The sequence below is a fragment of the Rhodamnia argentea genome, chromosome 8, assembly GCF_020921035.1.
Source record: "Rhodamnia argentea isolate NSW1041297 chromosome 8, ASM2092103v1, whole genome shotgun sequence".
NCBI classification, from domain to species: Eukaryota; Viridiplantae; Streptophyta; class Magnoliopsida; order Myrtales; family Myrtaceae; genus Rhodamnia; species Rhodamnia argentea.
The window spans coordinates 3,175,352-3,193,475 of record NC_063157.1 but is presented as its reverse complement, the minus strand read 5'-3'; the positions used below and the strand labels follow the sequence as shown (position 1 = coordinate 3,193,475).

Below are 18,124 nucleotides of genomic sequence, written 5' to 3'. Positions count from 1 at the left end.
TCTTCCAAGGAATTTGTGGCATTAAAAGTCAAGTTTAGTGGTCCATCTCCATGTCACCTCACGGTTCATTGCACTTCACTCAAATCGAGCCTTGCAGGCTGGCCTAACAGGTGCCTCAATCTCAATCTCAGGGACTCGAGCTTGGTCAGGTTCGAAACACTTTCTTTCACCGCCTTCACCACTCCGGGACGGCATGTCACACCCAACTTCTTCAGGCTTTGCAGCTTCTTCAACACGCTTATCATGGGGCTGTCAGCAGTTTCAATGAACAGACCCCATAGCGTCTCGAGTTTAGACCCCGTTGAGACATGTCCTGGGACGGACTTATCGAACGATGCTTCGCTCAGGTACAGATGTCGGAGGCTCCTCGCATTCCAAATGGCGCCCGTCACTTTGGTTATGTTGGTGTGCTTGAGATCTAAGGTTTCCAGGAGCGACAGTTTCCCGACTGATTCTGGAATCGAATCCAGCACTGTCCATCTCAATCCCAAATACCTTAGGTTCGACAGGGTATTTCCAAAGTCCTCAGGGAGCTCGGGCTTGTAAACACCCTCGAGATCAAGTACCCTCAGCAAGTCCGGGCGTCGGTGTAAAAGCGGTGAATTAACAATATTTTTGCGATGATCCAACCGGAACTACAATGTCTCTCCCCAGCGTCCCTAGCTTACTGGTGTTAAACAGGGCAAAAGACCATAGGCTTTGGACCTGGCAACTGTGATGTCCTTTCGCCGTGGTTTGCGCTCGCACCGGTTGATGCTGGCCATTCTGCTCGGCTTCGGCGACCTTGACCCTCGATTCTTCCTCTATGCTAAGAAGTCTGAGATATTCTGCTTTCCGACGGCAAAATTCATGAAGAAAAGCCGGCATGCGACATGATCGGGCGCTCCCGTCCAATTTCCGCCGTACCACGCAAATGAAGTTCCTTCTCTCTAATTCGCGAAAATAGTCCTCTGCTAACACGTCAGCAGCCTCTGCCAATAACCACTCAGCCGCCCATTGCCGGAAAAGCCTCCTTTTGGGGACCTAGTACTCCTCAGGATACAGAGCCATATAAAGAGCACATAGCTTCATCATACTAGGCAATTCGTCCAAGCTCAAGCTTATGACATCATCGAGGGTGGGGGGACGATTCTCGAGCCGCTTGAGGAGGTCCGCCCAATTGCTCACTTTCACCGTGGACTAAAGTCCTCCTAGCAGTGAGATTGCCGGGGGAGAATGGTTGCAATTGCTCAAAATTTCCTCTGTGAAGGTCATCTTTGATCGCGAATCGTCGTCAATAGAGCTACCTCCTCCGGTGATGCTTACATGCAGCAAATCCTCGCACCCTTTATTGGTCAAGTCGGGAAGTAATTGGAGATCAGGCGTCCAAGGGTCTGCAAACTTGTGTATTTCTGCATTACGCGTCATGACGATCACTCTGCTTCCATTCTTCGAGTCTACGAACGGGACCAAGAGCTCGCTGAAGAGTTCGGCGTCACCCCAATTATCCAAAACTATCAAGTACCTATGCTCCATCAACGACTTTTGAAGCATCTCAAACAGCTGCTCCTTTTCCTTGTGCTCCAAGTCTTTCGGCAGATCCTGGACTGGTGTCTGTTTCAGGATGTCCACCAGGAGGTTATTCATCCAGTAGGACTCCGCCCCGGGGCAGGTGACGTGAAGCCAAGCGCGACAGTCGAAGTGACTCTTGATCTCTAGCATGTTGAAGACGCTCCTCACCAGTGCGGTCTTGCCACAGGGTTGTTTGCCCACCACCGAGATCACCTGGAGGTTGGACTCGGGATCGATCAACCGGTCCCGAAGCTCCTTCACATGTTTGTCACGGCCCACGATATCGGACTCGACCCTCTGCCTCGTATTATCTCGATTCCTCTCATTGGACGATGAAGAGGTTGCCCTTTTGTTGTCCGATCGGCCTTCTCTAGCAGGAGGCCGGGAGGATGTGAGCTCGCCGGACAAAGACTGCACTGTCCTCATGAAATCCTTGGCCATCTTTTCCCAGGCGCGTACTCGGTTCGTCGCCGAGAAGAACCGAACTAAAGCAAACACCTTGGCGAGATGACCCTTTCGCAATTTCGACGGCGGATCTCCAAACGATCGGACAAGGCATTCTTCCATCTCCTCAGCTGTACGAGCCAAAAGCTGAAGCTGCTCTCGCTTGCGGTCGTCGTTGAGCTCGGCGTGTGTGCTGGTGCTCAGGATCCTTTGGAGTTTGCTTATGGAGTGGGAGATTCGGTCTGCTAAATTGGGGTAGATGATGATGTCTTTGTACTCGTGGAGAAGATCATGGAGTCTGACTATCGCCAGTGAAAGGGCTACTTCTACTTCAGAGGCCGCCATGGTTTCCGACGTAGAAGATGCTGAAAAAGTTGAATGGACTGGATTAATAAGCAAGAAGAGGATGAGCGTCTCAATTTTTTTTTTTAGCCATAAAGTCACAACATGGGTTACTTTCACAGTTATCATTCCAGCGAAATCCTAAAAAGAACAGGACACTAATTTACTTTTCCATGGCGAAATTGCCTAGGACTTTCATATTCACCTTTTGATTTGCTTGATGTCTTTTAATTTGCTGAAAACTATGAACAAAATATATGGGGATCTGCATGTCAACGAAAAAAAAAAAAAACAATTCGAAAGTTTTAGTCATTTTGCATTAGAAATTAATTAATTTCAATTCTTGTTTCCATTTTTTGCATTTGAGAAAAAAGTGAAGGAGTGTTGTGCGACTTATACCGGGCTACGTTGAAGACACATTCACCATTGAACGGGTGCCACGTGGACAAAGCCGATTACATTATTACTTCAGAAACACATGTTATCTACTCATTTTGTGAATACGACAACTTATCCATAATTCTAAAAAGAGATTTGAGAAACTAAAAGTGTAATAATATAACGATGTAATCTCAATGATAAGTGTTATGAATGACAAAAAAATATTTAACAGTCATAATGGAGTCCACCTTTAATTTTATACTTAATATTCTACTATTATATTGCCACGCTAGCGGACCGTTACGTAAATTAGACCACAATTATCGGAGGCCATATCCAGCTCCTTTCGCCAATCGGTGTCTCTCCTTATCGACCATACGGTGAAAAGGACGATTCCTCACGTGAAAAACGCGACTCTTCGAGTGTTGTGCTGTCCACGTCCTATTGGCCAAGTCCAACTCCAGTCAAAGTAGCAGTAGACACGTGTCCAAATCATTCACATTATATCAAGCGTGTCTTGCCTGTGGAAGTGATGTGCGTCGTTCTTTTTAACTTTTTAATTTGTTTACTCAAATCCTTGGATTTGCATAATTATTTCGATTAAGTCTCTCCAGATCCGAATCCAGTTAATTAGTTGGCATTCCCTTGTGCGAATGAGTCGGAAAGCTCGGGGGGTAGTGTTTTGTTCGGAAGAATGTTTATGGCTGGAGGTTTCATCTTGGGGGGCTTGTTTCGGAGTAACAAAAGCTTTTTCGTGCAGGCTCTTGAAGTCGGAGGAAGGACTTGATTAGCCGAATGACGCGAGTATAAGGAATTGATCGGAAAAAATGCACATGTACGGGGATTGCAAGTTGGATCTTTGAATAGTAGACTTGAACGCTAGTCATGTGCAATTTAAGAACAAGTAACTTCCATTGAGTTCATCTTAAAAGATCAGATCATTTCTCCGCCTATAACACTTCTTCCATCGGATTTGATCGCCTAGAATTGTAGTATTTCATGGCCATCTCGGCCTTCTAATTTTGTCCGAAACAGGGTTAGCTGAAAAAGAGAAAAAAGACTAACTCTGATTTCCTTGGTCGGCAAACCTGAAGAACTCCGCCCGATTCGAACCAGAAAGATGTCCGACTGTGGAACTTTGATTGTTTGTCAAGATGGAGACATATTCGGAACAATACCATTACGAGGATACATCAGCAAACAAGAGAAAGGAGATCAATACAAACACTTATAGCCACAATTCACGCAATTATCTTGGCGGCTCGTTCTCTCCTGTTGTTGGCATGAGTCGAATGGCTTTGACGCAGAGGCCTTTCTTCCGATTCCCATCAGTTTGCGCCAGCGAAAAGCTCATCTTGCCAATGGTCTTGGGCGTCGTCTCGAACTTCCCGATGCTAATCGGAAACCACTTCTCCTTCTCCAATATGCCCAAGTTTTCCGTGCGTCCCTGCTTGGTTCCATCTGGTAGAGCGAGATTGAGGTTCACCGGATGTTCCCAACCGCTGCTTTTGGGTCTCATCTTCACGAGGATCTTAACTTCGTACGTCGTCCACGGAGAGAGACGGATCGTATTGAATTCCCCTTTGATTTCTAGGCAGCAAACCTTTATTAGCTCGGCGACGTGTACCTCCTCCTTGTCCGGATAGCTGAAACTCAGAAGAATTCAAGCAAAGGAAAGGGTTGGTTCATTTGTTGGTGGCTAATTCATATGCTGTACCAGGGCCAAACGTGGAGCCTTGATCATCACATGAAGACTCCGACTTAAAATGTACATGTTTTAGGATAGAAGAAGCAAGGATACCATGGCTCCTCCTCTTCTGGCCATTGCCAGTATCGGCTATCGTCGCCCCAACTGATCGACAAGGCCTTAGCCAGAACCATCCAGCAGTTCTTGTTAAGCTCCTTGTGAACCCAATACTTGCGTGTATATGGCTTTCCCTGTAAGTACAAAGCAGCGATCAGCGAGCGAGACGTCAGCAAAATAAGAGCAGAAAACTCGAGTCGTGTCCGGTCAGGAGCTACCGAGCTCCCGTCCGGTCTTTCGATGAGTAGTTCATCATCTGCAAAACATCTTCTTCTTGGTTTTTTTTTTTTTTTTCCCGTCCTTCGTAGAACTTGCCTGGCCCTGCTTCTCGTCCTTCAGGAGCACTCCTTCGTAGGCTGCACGGCTCAGCCCGTTCACGTCGAGGGAGGAGATACCCTTTTTGTCGATCGCGCTTTTCAACATCGCCAAGGAAATTAGAGGAGGCTTTCTCGCTTCGCTTGCGCTGGTTCGGGCGTCTTCTTCATTTGCTGGCGGCAGCAAATCGGGTGCATCTCCTTCTGCAGAAATCTCTGCCATCTTCTTCCGGATATACGCGTACCTACCATACATGTCCACCGAAAAGAGCATCAAAGGTTTGAATTGGTCTGACGTTAGACTAAATGAAAGGTTGATTTACTAGTCCTGAAATCCCGGACTCTACCGAAGACGTCTGGTTGCTTGCAGCTCCTGCTATGGCGGAAGAAACAGAGACGAAGATATCTGATGATGATGGTGGGTTCAGATTTTACAGGCTTTCGTAGTCAAGTAGAGATAAAGCGACCCAAATAATAATAATAATAATAATAAGGGATTTGAGAAGCCAACAATCAGTATGACAGTGTGTGATAACCCGAAAACCCTCACCTGCTTAAGAGTATATTAGCATTTAGTGAGTTCAGATTATTGGATAAGCTCAAAGGGATTATTATCCGAACTCAATGGTATTTTAAGGAATTATTATTGACTCAAAAATGTTTTTAAAGACACTATGTGTTGGATTTAGGTCCGATCGGGTCACATATGAGCAAAAATAGAAGAACCGGAGGAAGCAAAAGAATCAAACACATGTCAAAAGAGGGACACGTGTCCAAACGTGTCCGGACCTGTCGACACGTGTCACGCCGCCAGAAGGCTGCAAACACGTGTCACGCGTGGGGGAGGCAGTGCACACATGGCATCATGCTATTCTTTGGCCCACTGACTCATCTGAAGCTGATTTTACTTCAAGTTGCTAACTGCAAGCTGATTGGACTAAGCTTACCGAATCATTATAAATAGAAACCAACGTCAATTCATTCTGTCGGCTCTTTTCGAAAATCCCTATCGTTATCCCGATGTATCGCCGACCGACTACCGACCGCCATAGGCCGTTTGCCGTCGCAATTCACCGCCGATCATGCGTCGCCTCGGCCAATCACCGTCGTTGCCTTAGCCGTGATCGCCGTAGCCGTTCGTGCCTTTGGCCAACCGCCCCGGCTTGGCCGATCATCCGTCGTCCATTCTCATCTTTGAAAATTGGAATTTCTAAATCCAAGAGAGTGGATTTCTTACTCTTATGGTTTGTTTGGATTGACTTAGAACCGATCGTCGATAGTTTGGAATCTTGATTGTATTCTTAAATTCTCACATGATATGCTTGATTCCTGCATTGATTGAATTTCCGAAAAGAATATGGTTATGGGAATATATGATTCATTCATCTCATGGAACTTCTAAATGCCAATGATGGTAAGATTGCATTGTATATGCATGGCATGGCATTTCATGATGAAACAAGTGAAACCCTCATCGTGAGATTTATCCGATGTTGTACCGCCATGAAGTTTATCTGGCGATGCCCCCGTGAGAGCTGGACGGAATTTAGGATGTCTTTCGATGCTTTCTGATGGTCGAGAATGCCTCTGTCTTTTTATGAGCTTGAGATGCCTCCGTAATGAGATGCCAGGTGAGGTTTATTCCCGAGGATGGCACACCCACATGAGGTTTATCCGTGAAGGAGCCGGTGTTGCCCTGTCGAAGCCGGATGGAATTCGGGATGTCTTCCGATGCTTTCTGATGGTCAAGAATGACTTCGCCTCTTTATGAGCTTGAGATGCCTCCGGAGTGAGATGTCGGGTGAGGTTTATCCCCGAGGACGTCACACTTGCATGAGGTTTATCTACGAAGAAGATAGAGACATTGCATATAAATTCAGGAGTTTTTGGAAAAGAACTGAATGCCCGAGATGTGTGCATTTGGATTTATGAATTGTTGATGCGGCATTCTAATTTCAATGCTTGCATTTCATTGGGTTAGACGTTTATTCGCAGAGCTGCAGAGCTCACTCCTTGTGGGATAACTATTTTCAAGTGAGCGTAACTAACCAGCGATGTTGGTAGCAAGGAGTAATTTATGGATGTTGGTGGTGAATTATGAAGTCCACCTTTGAGGGTGATGTTAAGCTGTAGTAGTTATCGTATTTTGTGATATTTCCATTGTCTTTGAACTTTTGGAAAGAACTGATTGAAAGATATGCAATAAAACGTTGCTATTGTTTGAAATGTGTGTATCCGATTAGCGAAACCATAAAAGATCATACCATCCGATTAGGCGTGCTTGCTCGATTGAATGCTTTGTTTTGACGTGCACTTGTGCTAGTATGGCTGCTTGATTGTTTTCTATTTTAGAGCTTCCGCAAGCGCTAGTTATTATGATTAAGGAAAGATTAAAGTAGACGCGAACATTTTGAAATATTTTTTCCTTTCCTTTTTCTTCTCTTTTTTATCTTTTTTTTTTTTTGCGGTGGCCGGTGAGATCCCCCTCCCCGGGCCTCACTCAAGTAAGGTCAAGGCCTAAGGAGCCTCTCCCTAGCCTGGGCATCGTCGAACCTGGCCCAAGTGGGGCTTACGGGGCCTCGCCAACACTTGCCCTTGCTGAGGCATGGCCTGGCGAGGCTAGCCATTGGCAAAAAGAAACAGAGAAGAAAGAAAAAAGAAAAGAAAAAATTATAAAAAAGTAAACAAAATCGAAAAATATTCACGTCAAAGCACACTGGACCACGTAGGACGTTCGACGTCCACGTCGCCAATTTCCAACAAAAATTTGTTGGTAGATCCGAATTGGTATCTTTGACCCAAAAAAAAAAAAAAAACTGAATTGGTATCCAAGTGAACAGGTTAACACTAAATTGGTCAAATTAAAAAAAAAAAAAGATAGAACTGAATTGGTATCAGTCCAATAGACTTAGAATAAAAATTATACTTTTCCCTAAATTGTGATATCCCAGTTATGATGGAAAATGGAAAGAAAGAGGAGGAGAGGAGGAGGAGGAGCGATGTTGGTTTGGGCTAAATGGGCTTCAACCCTAACAGGTCCCGGCACCTTCACTTATCAAAGTCTGGTTAGGCAAAAGCCTTGTTTACTTTCGGACTTGACCTTCCTTCACACGCATGCAAAAATCCAAACACAATGAAGCCCGGTAGTCACGTTCGTCTCGGCTATTCCCGTTGTTTTCGTCTTCTTCACCAAAATGTTTCAAAACTTCGTATTATTGAGATTACATCCGTGAAAAATTGTCTACTCATTCGAGTTTCGAGTTACATTTTCTCGAAACTTCATGTTGTTGAAATTACATCAGTCAAACCTTTGTTTCAGAAGTCCATCCGGAAAGGGGTCACCAAAGTTCTCATGCATGATCTTGGCTTCGAATCACGTACCCCCTCAGAAAATTATCCGAGGGCCCTCTCCCGGTAGAAATTCGTTGTCACTGATCGGGAATATCGTTTCCAAGCTCAATAACTACGAACTTTTGAGCTCAGGACATTGAGGTGCTAAAGCAATACGCTTACTCTTCTTGAATGCGCTAGAAATGCCCCGAAATGGATCTATATTATTCCACTTATATAGTGGCATTTCCGATGCAGGTTGACACACTCTGATACACATCACAAGTTGGAACAAAACTGGCGTTAACTATGTTGACATGTGCGGGACAAGCCAATAAATAACAAAAAATAAATGACGGTAAAAGAACCAAAATGAATAATAATAATAATAATTGGGCCATTCATGAAAGGACAGGGATCGGCCCATCTCTTCCCAGCCCAGTCCATTGGCATCTCGCCCCAGCCCGTGAGTCTAGCCCACTACCTCCATTCAAGAGTTTCTTCATCTTCAAATCCTCTCTTTTCCCCGCTCTTAATCCGCCAGATAGCATCGTCATCCCACCGCCTCCCGCAGCCGCGCCGACGCCTCTGTTCGCCCCCCTTTTTTCTTTTTTCTTTTTTTATATCTGAGTGCTCGAAGAGCTCGGCTCCTGCCCGTCCTCCTTCGACGTATACGTTTCCCGGGCCTCCACTCTCCGATCTGCAGCTGAGGCTATAAATTCAGTCTAACCGAGGTAAAATGACATGCTCTGTCTCGTTTCTTTTGCGCGCGAGATAGAGCCGAGATCTGCAGTTGCGTTTGTGCGAAAATCGGCTACGACTTCATTTGGTTATTTGAGCTCGTGTTGTTGCTGATGTGATGATCCGAAATGAATCACTGCTTCAAATTGCATATAAGCTGCTTGACCGAGGTGTTCTTTACCTGTTCGATGAAATGCCTGATTGACATCAGAATGCAAGTTCGCAGAGAAAAAGAGTTCCGACCACTGCTTTAATTTTGCATATAAGCTGCTTGACCGAGGTGTTCTTTACCTGTTCGATGAAATGCCTGATTGACATCAGAACGCGCGTTAGCAGAGGAAATGAGTTCAATCACTGCTTTAATTTTGCATATAAGCTACTTGCCGAGGTGTTCTTTACCAGTTCGATGAAATGCCTGATTGACGTCAGAAGGCACGTTCGCAGAGGAAATGAGTTAAATCACTGCTTTAATTTTGCATATAAGCTACTTAACCGAGATGTTCTTTACCCGTTCGATGAAATGCCTGATTGACATCAGAATGCACTTTCGCAGAGGAAATGAGTTCAGTAGCCATTTCCTTTAATGCTTAACCTCTCACACGATTGGATTATCGGTACTTTTAGGCATCCATGTTTCCTTTTCATGCTTGATCTGAGAGTCGTGTTATGTTAATCCAATTAGAACTCGAGTCGTTGAAGTCTTTTTATGGTCGGTCATGGTCGAATCGATTTGATGATCCACTCCGTTTGTTGACTTAATGTACAATATAAAAACCGTGTCTCATAGCTTGCAATAGAATCGAGTGTCCAAATTGTTGCTTGTATATTTGGTTCTGCAATCAATCTTTCTCTGTTTTGCTCCCCTTTCCATCTTTGTGTTCTATATACTCATAATGTGCTTTGATTTTGTATGTGCAATGGCCGGTGAGTGATGGTCGGAATCCTGAGGTGGTCAGAGACGATGATGGTGGGGTAAAGCGTCTGTGTGCTGTTCTCGGTATAACATTGGGTTTGGAGTGTCTCGATGTAGAGAAAAAACGATGGAACGGAAGGGGGGACGGACTAAGAAATAGGAAAGAAAGATATAAAACTATAGAAACAAAAGTATAAAATATAAAATAGACGAACAACGAAAATAAATTGGTAGGAAAATGCAAGTATGGAGTTTTTATTTACATTTTAAGAATAGTTTTAATTGGATTTCATGTTATTCATAATCGTCTAATTTGGGGAGTTACATTGATTGATTTTTGGAATAAACTGACACTTAAGTCGTGCTTGTCTTATATGAAATGTATAGAAGAATAAATGACAAAGCAAATCTCGCTAGGATTACATTTTTAGAGATTACTTCGATGAATTTTATATTTTTAGTTATCACTTAATAAATTTTGTGGAGGATTAAACTGGCAATTATCGACAAGGCCACATGACTATATGTGTGTAGATGTAAGACTAAGGATAAGAATCCATCTTCATAGAACTCTTTTTGGCCTTCTTACCCATCTAAATTGTTTTTTTTTTTTTTTCATGAATTGTAATATCGCATAATCCCATATCCAGCGATGAGAGACCTTGTCGAGTGATTACAAGTAGACTCCCACAGAATGGGCCCCACCTTGTGTTGGTACGTAAAGTAGTGCTTTTGCAGGCTTAGCCCACGTGGACAGGATCGGGTTATTACAAATAGAATCAAAGCAAGACCCCATTGGTACTTGCGAGGTTCGTGGATGGATTAGACCCATACCCAACTCGATGATGGTGGGGAGCGACCGGTTGGGCTAAAAAAAGTTTGAACCAGACGTGGCTTCTGGTAGGTTTGTAGCACATTGCAAGAGCCAAAAATGGACTGAACCCCATGTTGAATAGGGGAAGGACCGTAGTACAAGCCAACACAAGGAGTGGTCAAAACGAACAGACCTGTTTGGTCCAATTATAGGGGTGCCGGTCCGATTTCTGGTTCTAGGGGTGGGACCGCTCACCCGGACCTCCCTGATTGGATCGGTTTTTCTTTTTCTCGTTTTTAAATTTTAATTTTATTTCTTAAACAGTGGGACGTAAACTGCTCCACTTCTGCCCAAGTTCGAAGCATGAGTATTCATATTGCCTTCCCACGATGTTGGTTGTTCTAGTTTCCAACTATTAACCTTTCTGCCAGCGCTTCGCTCTTTCTTGTTGTAAGTTGGTCGTCAACTATTGCTTGTGCCCATACCGACTATCTCACTCGCCAACCTAATTGAAGTAGATAGAGAGAAATCTCACTCTGCAGAGTCACAATTCAGCGAAGAGAGAAATCGCACTCCTCAAAATCATAATCCGGTGAATCCCCACCAACCAAATGAATCGCTTCTCAACAAACATGAATATGAACGCAATCCAAACAAAGAGGAAGAAGAAAATTGAGAAGAATAAGCTGGTGCTAACCTCATCTGTGGACTAGCTCGAAGAGCTTCCCAAGGCAGTGCTGTGGTGGCTGAAAGTTCGCCGTTCCACGGCTCAGAGAAGCAGTCAGAGAGGGGTCTTTCACTGAAACTGAAAAACAGATGCCAAAGAGAGCAGGGGCCTTCCACTGGACTGTCAAGAATCGAATCGGACTAATCGGTTTGGTCTCGGGTTCCGAGGTGGGAACCGAACTATCTGGGAATTGATCACCCCTAGTCAACATTGGCGAATGAGAGATTTTGTGACATCCCAAAGTCGGTATAAGGACACCGTCATAATTTGTGTACAACATTTACTTGAAAGACATAGCTTTTTGTTCAATCACTTGGCTTCCACATTAAGTATAAATCCGTTCATTTCAATGTTACTGGCGATTCGTGGCCGCGACATGGCATTACTTTAATATAGAAGATCGGACGTGACTCGCAGCCCGAAATCAACAAAATAGTGCAAAGAATCGTTTGACCCACTTGTTTTTTCCAAAATAATGTAGTGTGGGCTAAATCACAAATTTTCTTCAAAACCCAACCTTAAATTTAGGATTTGGGAAAAAAATAAAGTCGTTTGCAGCATTTCGAATGGCTCGTATCAATCTTCTTCACTGTTTATACTTGAAAGTGCGCTTCCTTTTTATCTCTCTCCAACAATCATTCAATTTTTGATGAAATAGACAGGGAAAGTTCATTGTCTCTTTCGACACTGGTGACCATAATCATAGATGGTGATATTTCTATTTATATTGTACAATGTATCATTGGAAAACAGGCTTCATCGACTCAATTTTTTTTTTCTTTATGTTATCAAGGCCACATAAGGGCACACTGATCTTTTCTTGTTGAAAAAGAATCGATACAATCATGTCCTTACTTCTTCAAACCCGGGATTTCCATTTCCCTCAAATATCAATATGACATATTTTGTAATATTAAAGCTCAACGAAAACAACTTTATACTTTGGGAGACACATACATTGTCTTTGATTGAAAATCAGCACCTACTTGGTACTTGGGTTGCGTTTGGAAAGGGCGTTCGGGAAATTTTTTTGGGAAGATGCAAATGTCTTTAGTCCGAAGGGATTTGGTAAAATGCAAAGGTTGTTTGATAAACTATAATTGAAAAGTACCTTGAGAAGAAAGTTTGGAAAAATGCTGTTTGGTAAACATATATTTGAAAAGTTAATGACTTATTTAGATTTTTTTTTATTTTAATTTGTTTAAAATTGGTCGACGGTTGGCGGTGGTCGTGAGCGGTGGCCGGGGGAGGTCGGTGATGAGCTACGGCCGGTGGTGGTTGGTGAGGAGTGGTGGTGGGCGGGGTTGGTGGCGGGTGTGTTTCGAAAAGAGAGTGAGGGCGTAATGAGAAGAGAGTGAGGCGAGAAGTGCTTCTTGAGTGGAGAAATAACTTTTTTAAACTTATCAAATTGGGGAAAAAATAACTTCAAAAGTAAAAATTCACTTCCGAAGTAGAAATTTCTTTTAGAAGTAAAAAATTTTACCAAACATATTTCTATTTCAGAAGTTACATTACTAGATAGATTTCTGCTTCAGAAGCACTTCCGGAGCAGAAATCCACTTCTAGAAGTATTACCATGCGCACCCTTAACTTCTTCTTCTTCTCATATGAAAACTCTAATTTTCCAAGCTAGTAAGTTCTAATGTAAGGAATGAAAAAAGATTATCAGCGTACCCATTTGCAATTCATAATCGTAATTAGCGAGAGCTCTAGTCTTGCAAATCGATTTCTTTGTCTCATTATTTAAATTTTGGAAGTATAAATTTCTCTATTTAAGAAGAATATTCGAATCTAGCGCCTATTTCTTTTTCTTTTTCTTTGACCCGTAAAAAGCCTGGATTGAACTTTATTTCCTCTTTTGTTCATCTCCACATTATAGATGCAGTGAATGCTTCTGACTTTTCAAGAAAGAAAAGAAAAGGTACCACGAAATAGTAAGTTCTCATCAAGCCCTTTTGGATAAATGCAATTACAGACCTCTTAAACTTATATATAGATTTATGTGTGAGCCCTTTCCTAGAAATTCCTTGTCAGATGTAGTTTGCTAAGTTTATAGTGATGGATATATATTGTACTTTTTTCGTTGTTTCCTACTATCAATCATGTTGTAGATGGGAAAATTAACAAAAAAAGTCCTAAATATATTATAATTGTGTCAATTCGGTTCTAAATCTTTTTTTACGCTAATTAAATTCTAAACCTTTTGTATTTGTTCTAAATAAGTTCATTTGGCCGGCCTGCGCTAACATGTATAATTTTCAGTTATGTTTAATTTTTTTGAGTTTTTGAATTATTTTTTTTTAATTTTTCTTTTCTTTTCTTTTTATTTGGGTAAGGTCATCAAGAGGACGCCGGCCAATGGACCAGGGCCGCGAGGCCTTGCCCGCCACGGGGAGGGTCATGACCCTCCCTCGCAGCTGGCCGAGGGTCGCGAGGGCTCGCAGCTGGCCCTCACCCAATGGTCGGTGTCCCCCTGCCATCCCTAACAAAAAAAAAAGTAAATAAAAAAAAGTCAACAAAAAATAACTAAAAGAATAGTTCAAAATTTCAAAAAAATATTAAGATATCATTAAAAAAAGAAGTCCACCTCAGGACAAATATAAAAAGTTTAGAACTCAATTGTCATAAAAAAAAAGATTTAGAATTGAATTAGCACAATTACAATAGATTTAGGACTTTTTTTTGTGCTTTTCCCGTCTCTTTATGGTTCCTATAAGCAAAGATCTGTGTAGCACTAAGCAGCATCTTGCTCAGCATCATAGTTTGCTCATCCGGGCTTGGAATTGGAAGATAACGCACCAGACCATGAAGGACACACGTCATTATATGTCAAGCTTCAGGGTAGTTATAAGTTCATGGTACATATATTTCTGACCAGATACGATACATTTCGTGTTAGTTTGAATGATCATTTGGCATCATCTTGAACTTGGACGGTCGAATTTCTTTCTGAGATAATATAGCTACACAACAATCTAACTCCTCTTAGATTAACCCCCTATATACAATGTCAGTTTTAATCCACGTGGCAAGTTGCATTCTCATTATTAACATTTGTTCTGGCACAACACAGAGAAATTTCCATGTGAGTTAAAAAATTTGTTTGATGGGAACATGGGATATACATAAAATCACATGCAATAGGTAATTGATCGTACTTTGAGTTGCATCATGCCTTATGACCACCACGCAAGTTGTGAATATTATTTGTGGTATCTACCAAAATAACCTCGCTCGCGTGCCATTGTTAGTGAACACTAAGGCGCGTGCGCGTGCGCGTGCATATATATAGGTAACCCAATAACATGACATGTGGAAAATTGTTTAATCAATCTTAAACTTATTATATGGATGTTAATTTAGTGTTGGTGAAGACTAGATGACCACATGAGCGATTTTTAACGAAAATTGATTGGAAAGATTTTGTTAGAATTTCACGTAAAGGTTCATGATTAAATTGTCATTGTAAAGTTAAAATTATATTGATATCCGTGTAATAAATTTAGGACTATTGAATAATTTTTTCCTAACAAAACGGAGTCATACGTTGTCCATACATCAGGTGAAAGCATTTTTAGGGCAGAGATCCTACAAACCCTAAGCTCCATTACATGGTATTCAATTCTATGTTTTCAAAAGGAGTTCATCTTTTCCAAGGAGCTTTCAGCCTCCAAAACCCCTTGGGAGAAAGAAGAGGCATTTGGTTCAGCTTTAGGCTAGCATTTTGCCAAATGCTGGTCTTTGGGAAAGCTGAAAGCTCAATGCTGGTAAGGACAACATTGAGCTAATAGACTTTTTTTCCCGATTTTGCCCCTTTTGGTACTGTTCATCTTCTTTAGTGTTTTGATGTTGAGGAGACCACATCTGGTCGGAAGGGGCCGGCACAAGGACGGCAAGGGGCCGGCCGCACAGGCGAGGGCCACTGCCCAAGCGAAGAAACCCAGGCGACGGCGCCTCGTTAGATCCATCCCCAACACTACCTAACGAGGGTTCGACTGCTTCGACAGGTGCTCTCTATTCGGGGAACTAGAGGTATCAGAACTGCAGAGACAGCTCTGATGAGGAAGAGGAATTGCTCTACGATGACAGCGATTTCGAACTCGAAGATGAGAATGATGATGTAGGTAGCGATGACGATATCGATTTTTATGGCAATATGCAGGATTCTAGAACAAGTCAGAAGCAAGTTCCCCTGCAAATCACTTCTTCGGTGTCTTCGAGTATGAAGGAGCAAGTTTCTCCGTGGCGGTCAGATTTGGACAAAACTGAAAACCTCATATCTCCCATCATTCTTTGTGGCGGTCAGATTTTGGTCGCGTAACTCAAGCGTCGTTGCCTGGGTCATGCGACCACTGGCGGGGGCGGCATGAGGTCGGGACGGCCTTAGACAACGGCCGCCGATGACAGATCTAGCTTGTCGGCGGCCTGAAACCTTCGTTGGACCATCGAAGGGTCTAAATTTGTTAATAATATATATAAATATATATTTATATAAAATTCCATTAAAAGTCTCGTTGCAAACTTATTTTTATGAAAAGCTATTTAACCCAAAGCTCATTTTTAAATGAGTTTTTTTATAAAACTTAATTAGCATTTTCTCGAACCCCTTTGGGTTGAAGACATTTGCATTTCTCTAAAATCCATTTCAAATGCTGAACCAAACCTACCTATGGTAACACGATAGTTGACACGACTGTCTTAAGAGAGAAGCCAAGTGATGAGTGCAAGATTATCTTCAGGTGAATCGTCGCTATTGATGCAAATCGACAAAGGGTCTCGAGGTTCGGCACATCATTAGGTTCTATGCATATTATATGCACCGGCACACCAACTGTTCACGGGAAGAAAACAAGAGAGGACCCATTCCTATTCCTAGACGTTGGTTTTGATAATCGAGCAGAGTTGCATAACAGCCAATCTATTCTTGGTCTGATACCCACTTAAGGATTTATTATGTTACATTCGAGACAATACAAATCGAATGAGAAATTAGGTTGTCAGACACATGCTTGACGACCCAACATCATATGAAGACGAAGAGTTTTTTTTTTTTTTTTGTAAAGATATGAAGACGAAGAGTTATTTCCTAGTAAAACAAAAAACAAGAATTTTTTTTTTAAATCAGACGTAGAAAAATTAAGGAAGTAACATCGAAGGTATGCTGCCTGTGTGTACACATAACAAGTTAGTTGAACAGATACTCTTGTTTTGTGACTCTTATCTTTATGTCTGTTGTGATCAAGATGAAAAAAGCATGGAATCATCAATCGAGAATATAATCACGATAAAAGGATTCCGTCAAAAGACTCAAGTGTGGTTTGGAGATACTTGTTAAATGAACAAATAAATAAATAAATAAAAATTGCATTATTGCATGTACTGACTTCTTTAAATTGGGTTAATACTGTTAAAAATCCCAAGCCGGTTCCCTTCTGGCACATTTATCCTAAACTAATCTCAAACTAGTACCATATGACACATTTACCTCAACCTTATTTCCTTCTCACTACTGACCCTCCTCTGTTAGCATTTTGGGATCGGACGTAGCGTGTAGGTTTAAGTAAGAAGTATCGGTTTGGGATGTTTGGTAAGATGGAAATCAGTTTGGGGTGAACATGTGATGGCGAAACCAATTTGAAATTTTTCTGTGAGACGAAAACTGGTTTATAGTAAATGTGTTATGATGGTATTAATTTGATATTTTTAATGATTGGAGTATTTTTCAATGGAAATATTAAAATGAGTGTCTGTCCAATTCCGGCTTGGTAGCATCATTTTCCACTTCCGCCTTTTTTGCAATCCAATGCTGATTCGTTAGGAAAAGCATCGTTAGAGCTGTCACTTCGTCAATTCTTCAACAGCAAAACCAAGGTCAAATTAACTTTGTGCTTATTTGAGCCCAAGGTGACGATTAAATTATAAACTATCCTTCCATTTATAATAGCACTATCTCTATAATTTATCACAGTGAAAAGTAGTTTCGAGATCATAGGATGTATGAATTGAGTCAGTCATCTAGTATAATGCACACAAATAAAATAACATTCCACCATAAAATTGTCTAAATAAAAAATGGAGATGGTCCTAAGCAAGATCTTAAAAGGCTTAAAGAGAGATAGAGGAAGAAACTCCTCGGTATGGTAGAGGGATATCCCCGTAAATTCTCTCTGTATTCCCTCTCTTTGGGGAAGAAAAGCATTCAGAAGGAACTTAGGGGCGGTAGCTAGGAAAGGTAGACCCCAGGTTGGCTTTAGTCGGCGACTAACTATAGGCTAGTATAGTAGCCACCCGTGCTGAGAATTATGCTGGGAGCTTACTCCAGGCTCTCCACTAACAAGAGTTATAACCCTCTAGGTGGAAGATTCCATCATAAAATTGTCTAAATAAAAAAGGGAGGGTCTATTTTTTTTTTTTTAATGAAAAAGGGCTAAAGCCGACTACGAAAATTGATGTCATAAATTTGCCATTTCCATTTTACCACACTAATAAAATATGAAGTAACTATCTAGAAGGCAATGAAAAGAATATAATATCCAACCGCTTACCAATTCCAAGATTAGCAAGCAAGTCAGCAGGACGATTTCCTTCTCCAAGTTATGTTGCACTTTGAACTCAAAGTGAGAGTTTAATAGTTTTTAAATATCTTCAAGTAAAGGAGGATCAACATTATCAATCAGAAACTCTGGGCTAACAAGATCAGCGATGTCTTTAGAATCAATCTTAATGGTAATCCCATGAAAACCAAGGTATTTTACAAAATTGG

The 18,124-nt window shown here is 41.9% G+C and overlaps 1 protein-coding gene and 1 pseudogene across 2 annotated transcripts in view; both read right to left on the bottom strand.

The window, feature by feature from the left end:
• Positions 1 to 65: 65 nt before the first annotated feature.
• Positions 66 to 2,374, bottom strand: LOC115744764 (annotated as a pseudogene).
• A 1,444-nt stretch (positions 2,375 to 3,818) lies between these two features.
• Positions 3,819 to 18,124, bottom strand: part of LOC115744778 (uncharacterized protein PHLOEM PROTEIN 2-LIKE A4-like) — a 162,236-nt gene continuing 147,930 nt past the window's right edge. The window contains exons 2-5 of one of the 2 annotated variants that reach the window (XM_048283920.1): positions 5,184 to 5,214; positions 4,815 to 5,081; positions 4,520 to 4,660; positions 3,819 to 4,364 (exon numbers count right to left, since the gene is read on the bottom strand). In XM_048283920.1, the coding sequence (XP_048139877.1) occupies positions 3,968 to 4,364; positions 4,520 to 4,660; positions 4,815 to 5,059 (783 nt within the window). In that variant the 5' untranslated portion in view covers positions 5,060 to 5,081; positions 5,184 to 5,214 and the 3' untranslated portion in view covers positions 3,819 to 3,967. Of the gene's footprint in view, positions 4,365 to 4,519; positions 4,661 to 4,814; positions 5,093 to 5,183; positions 5,215 to 18,124 lie in introns of those variants that run through there. The other variant, XM_048283918.1, reaches the window with a different exon arrangement.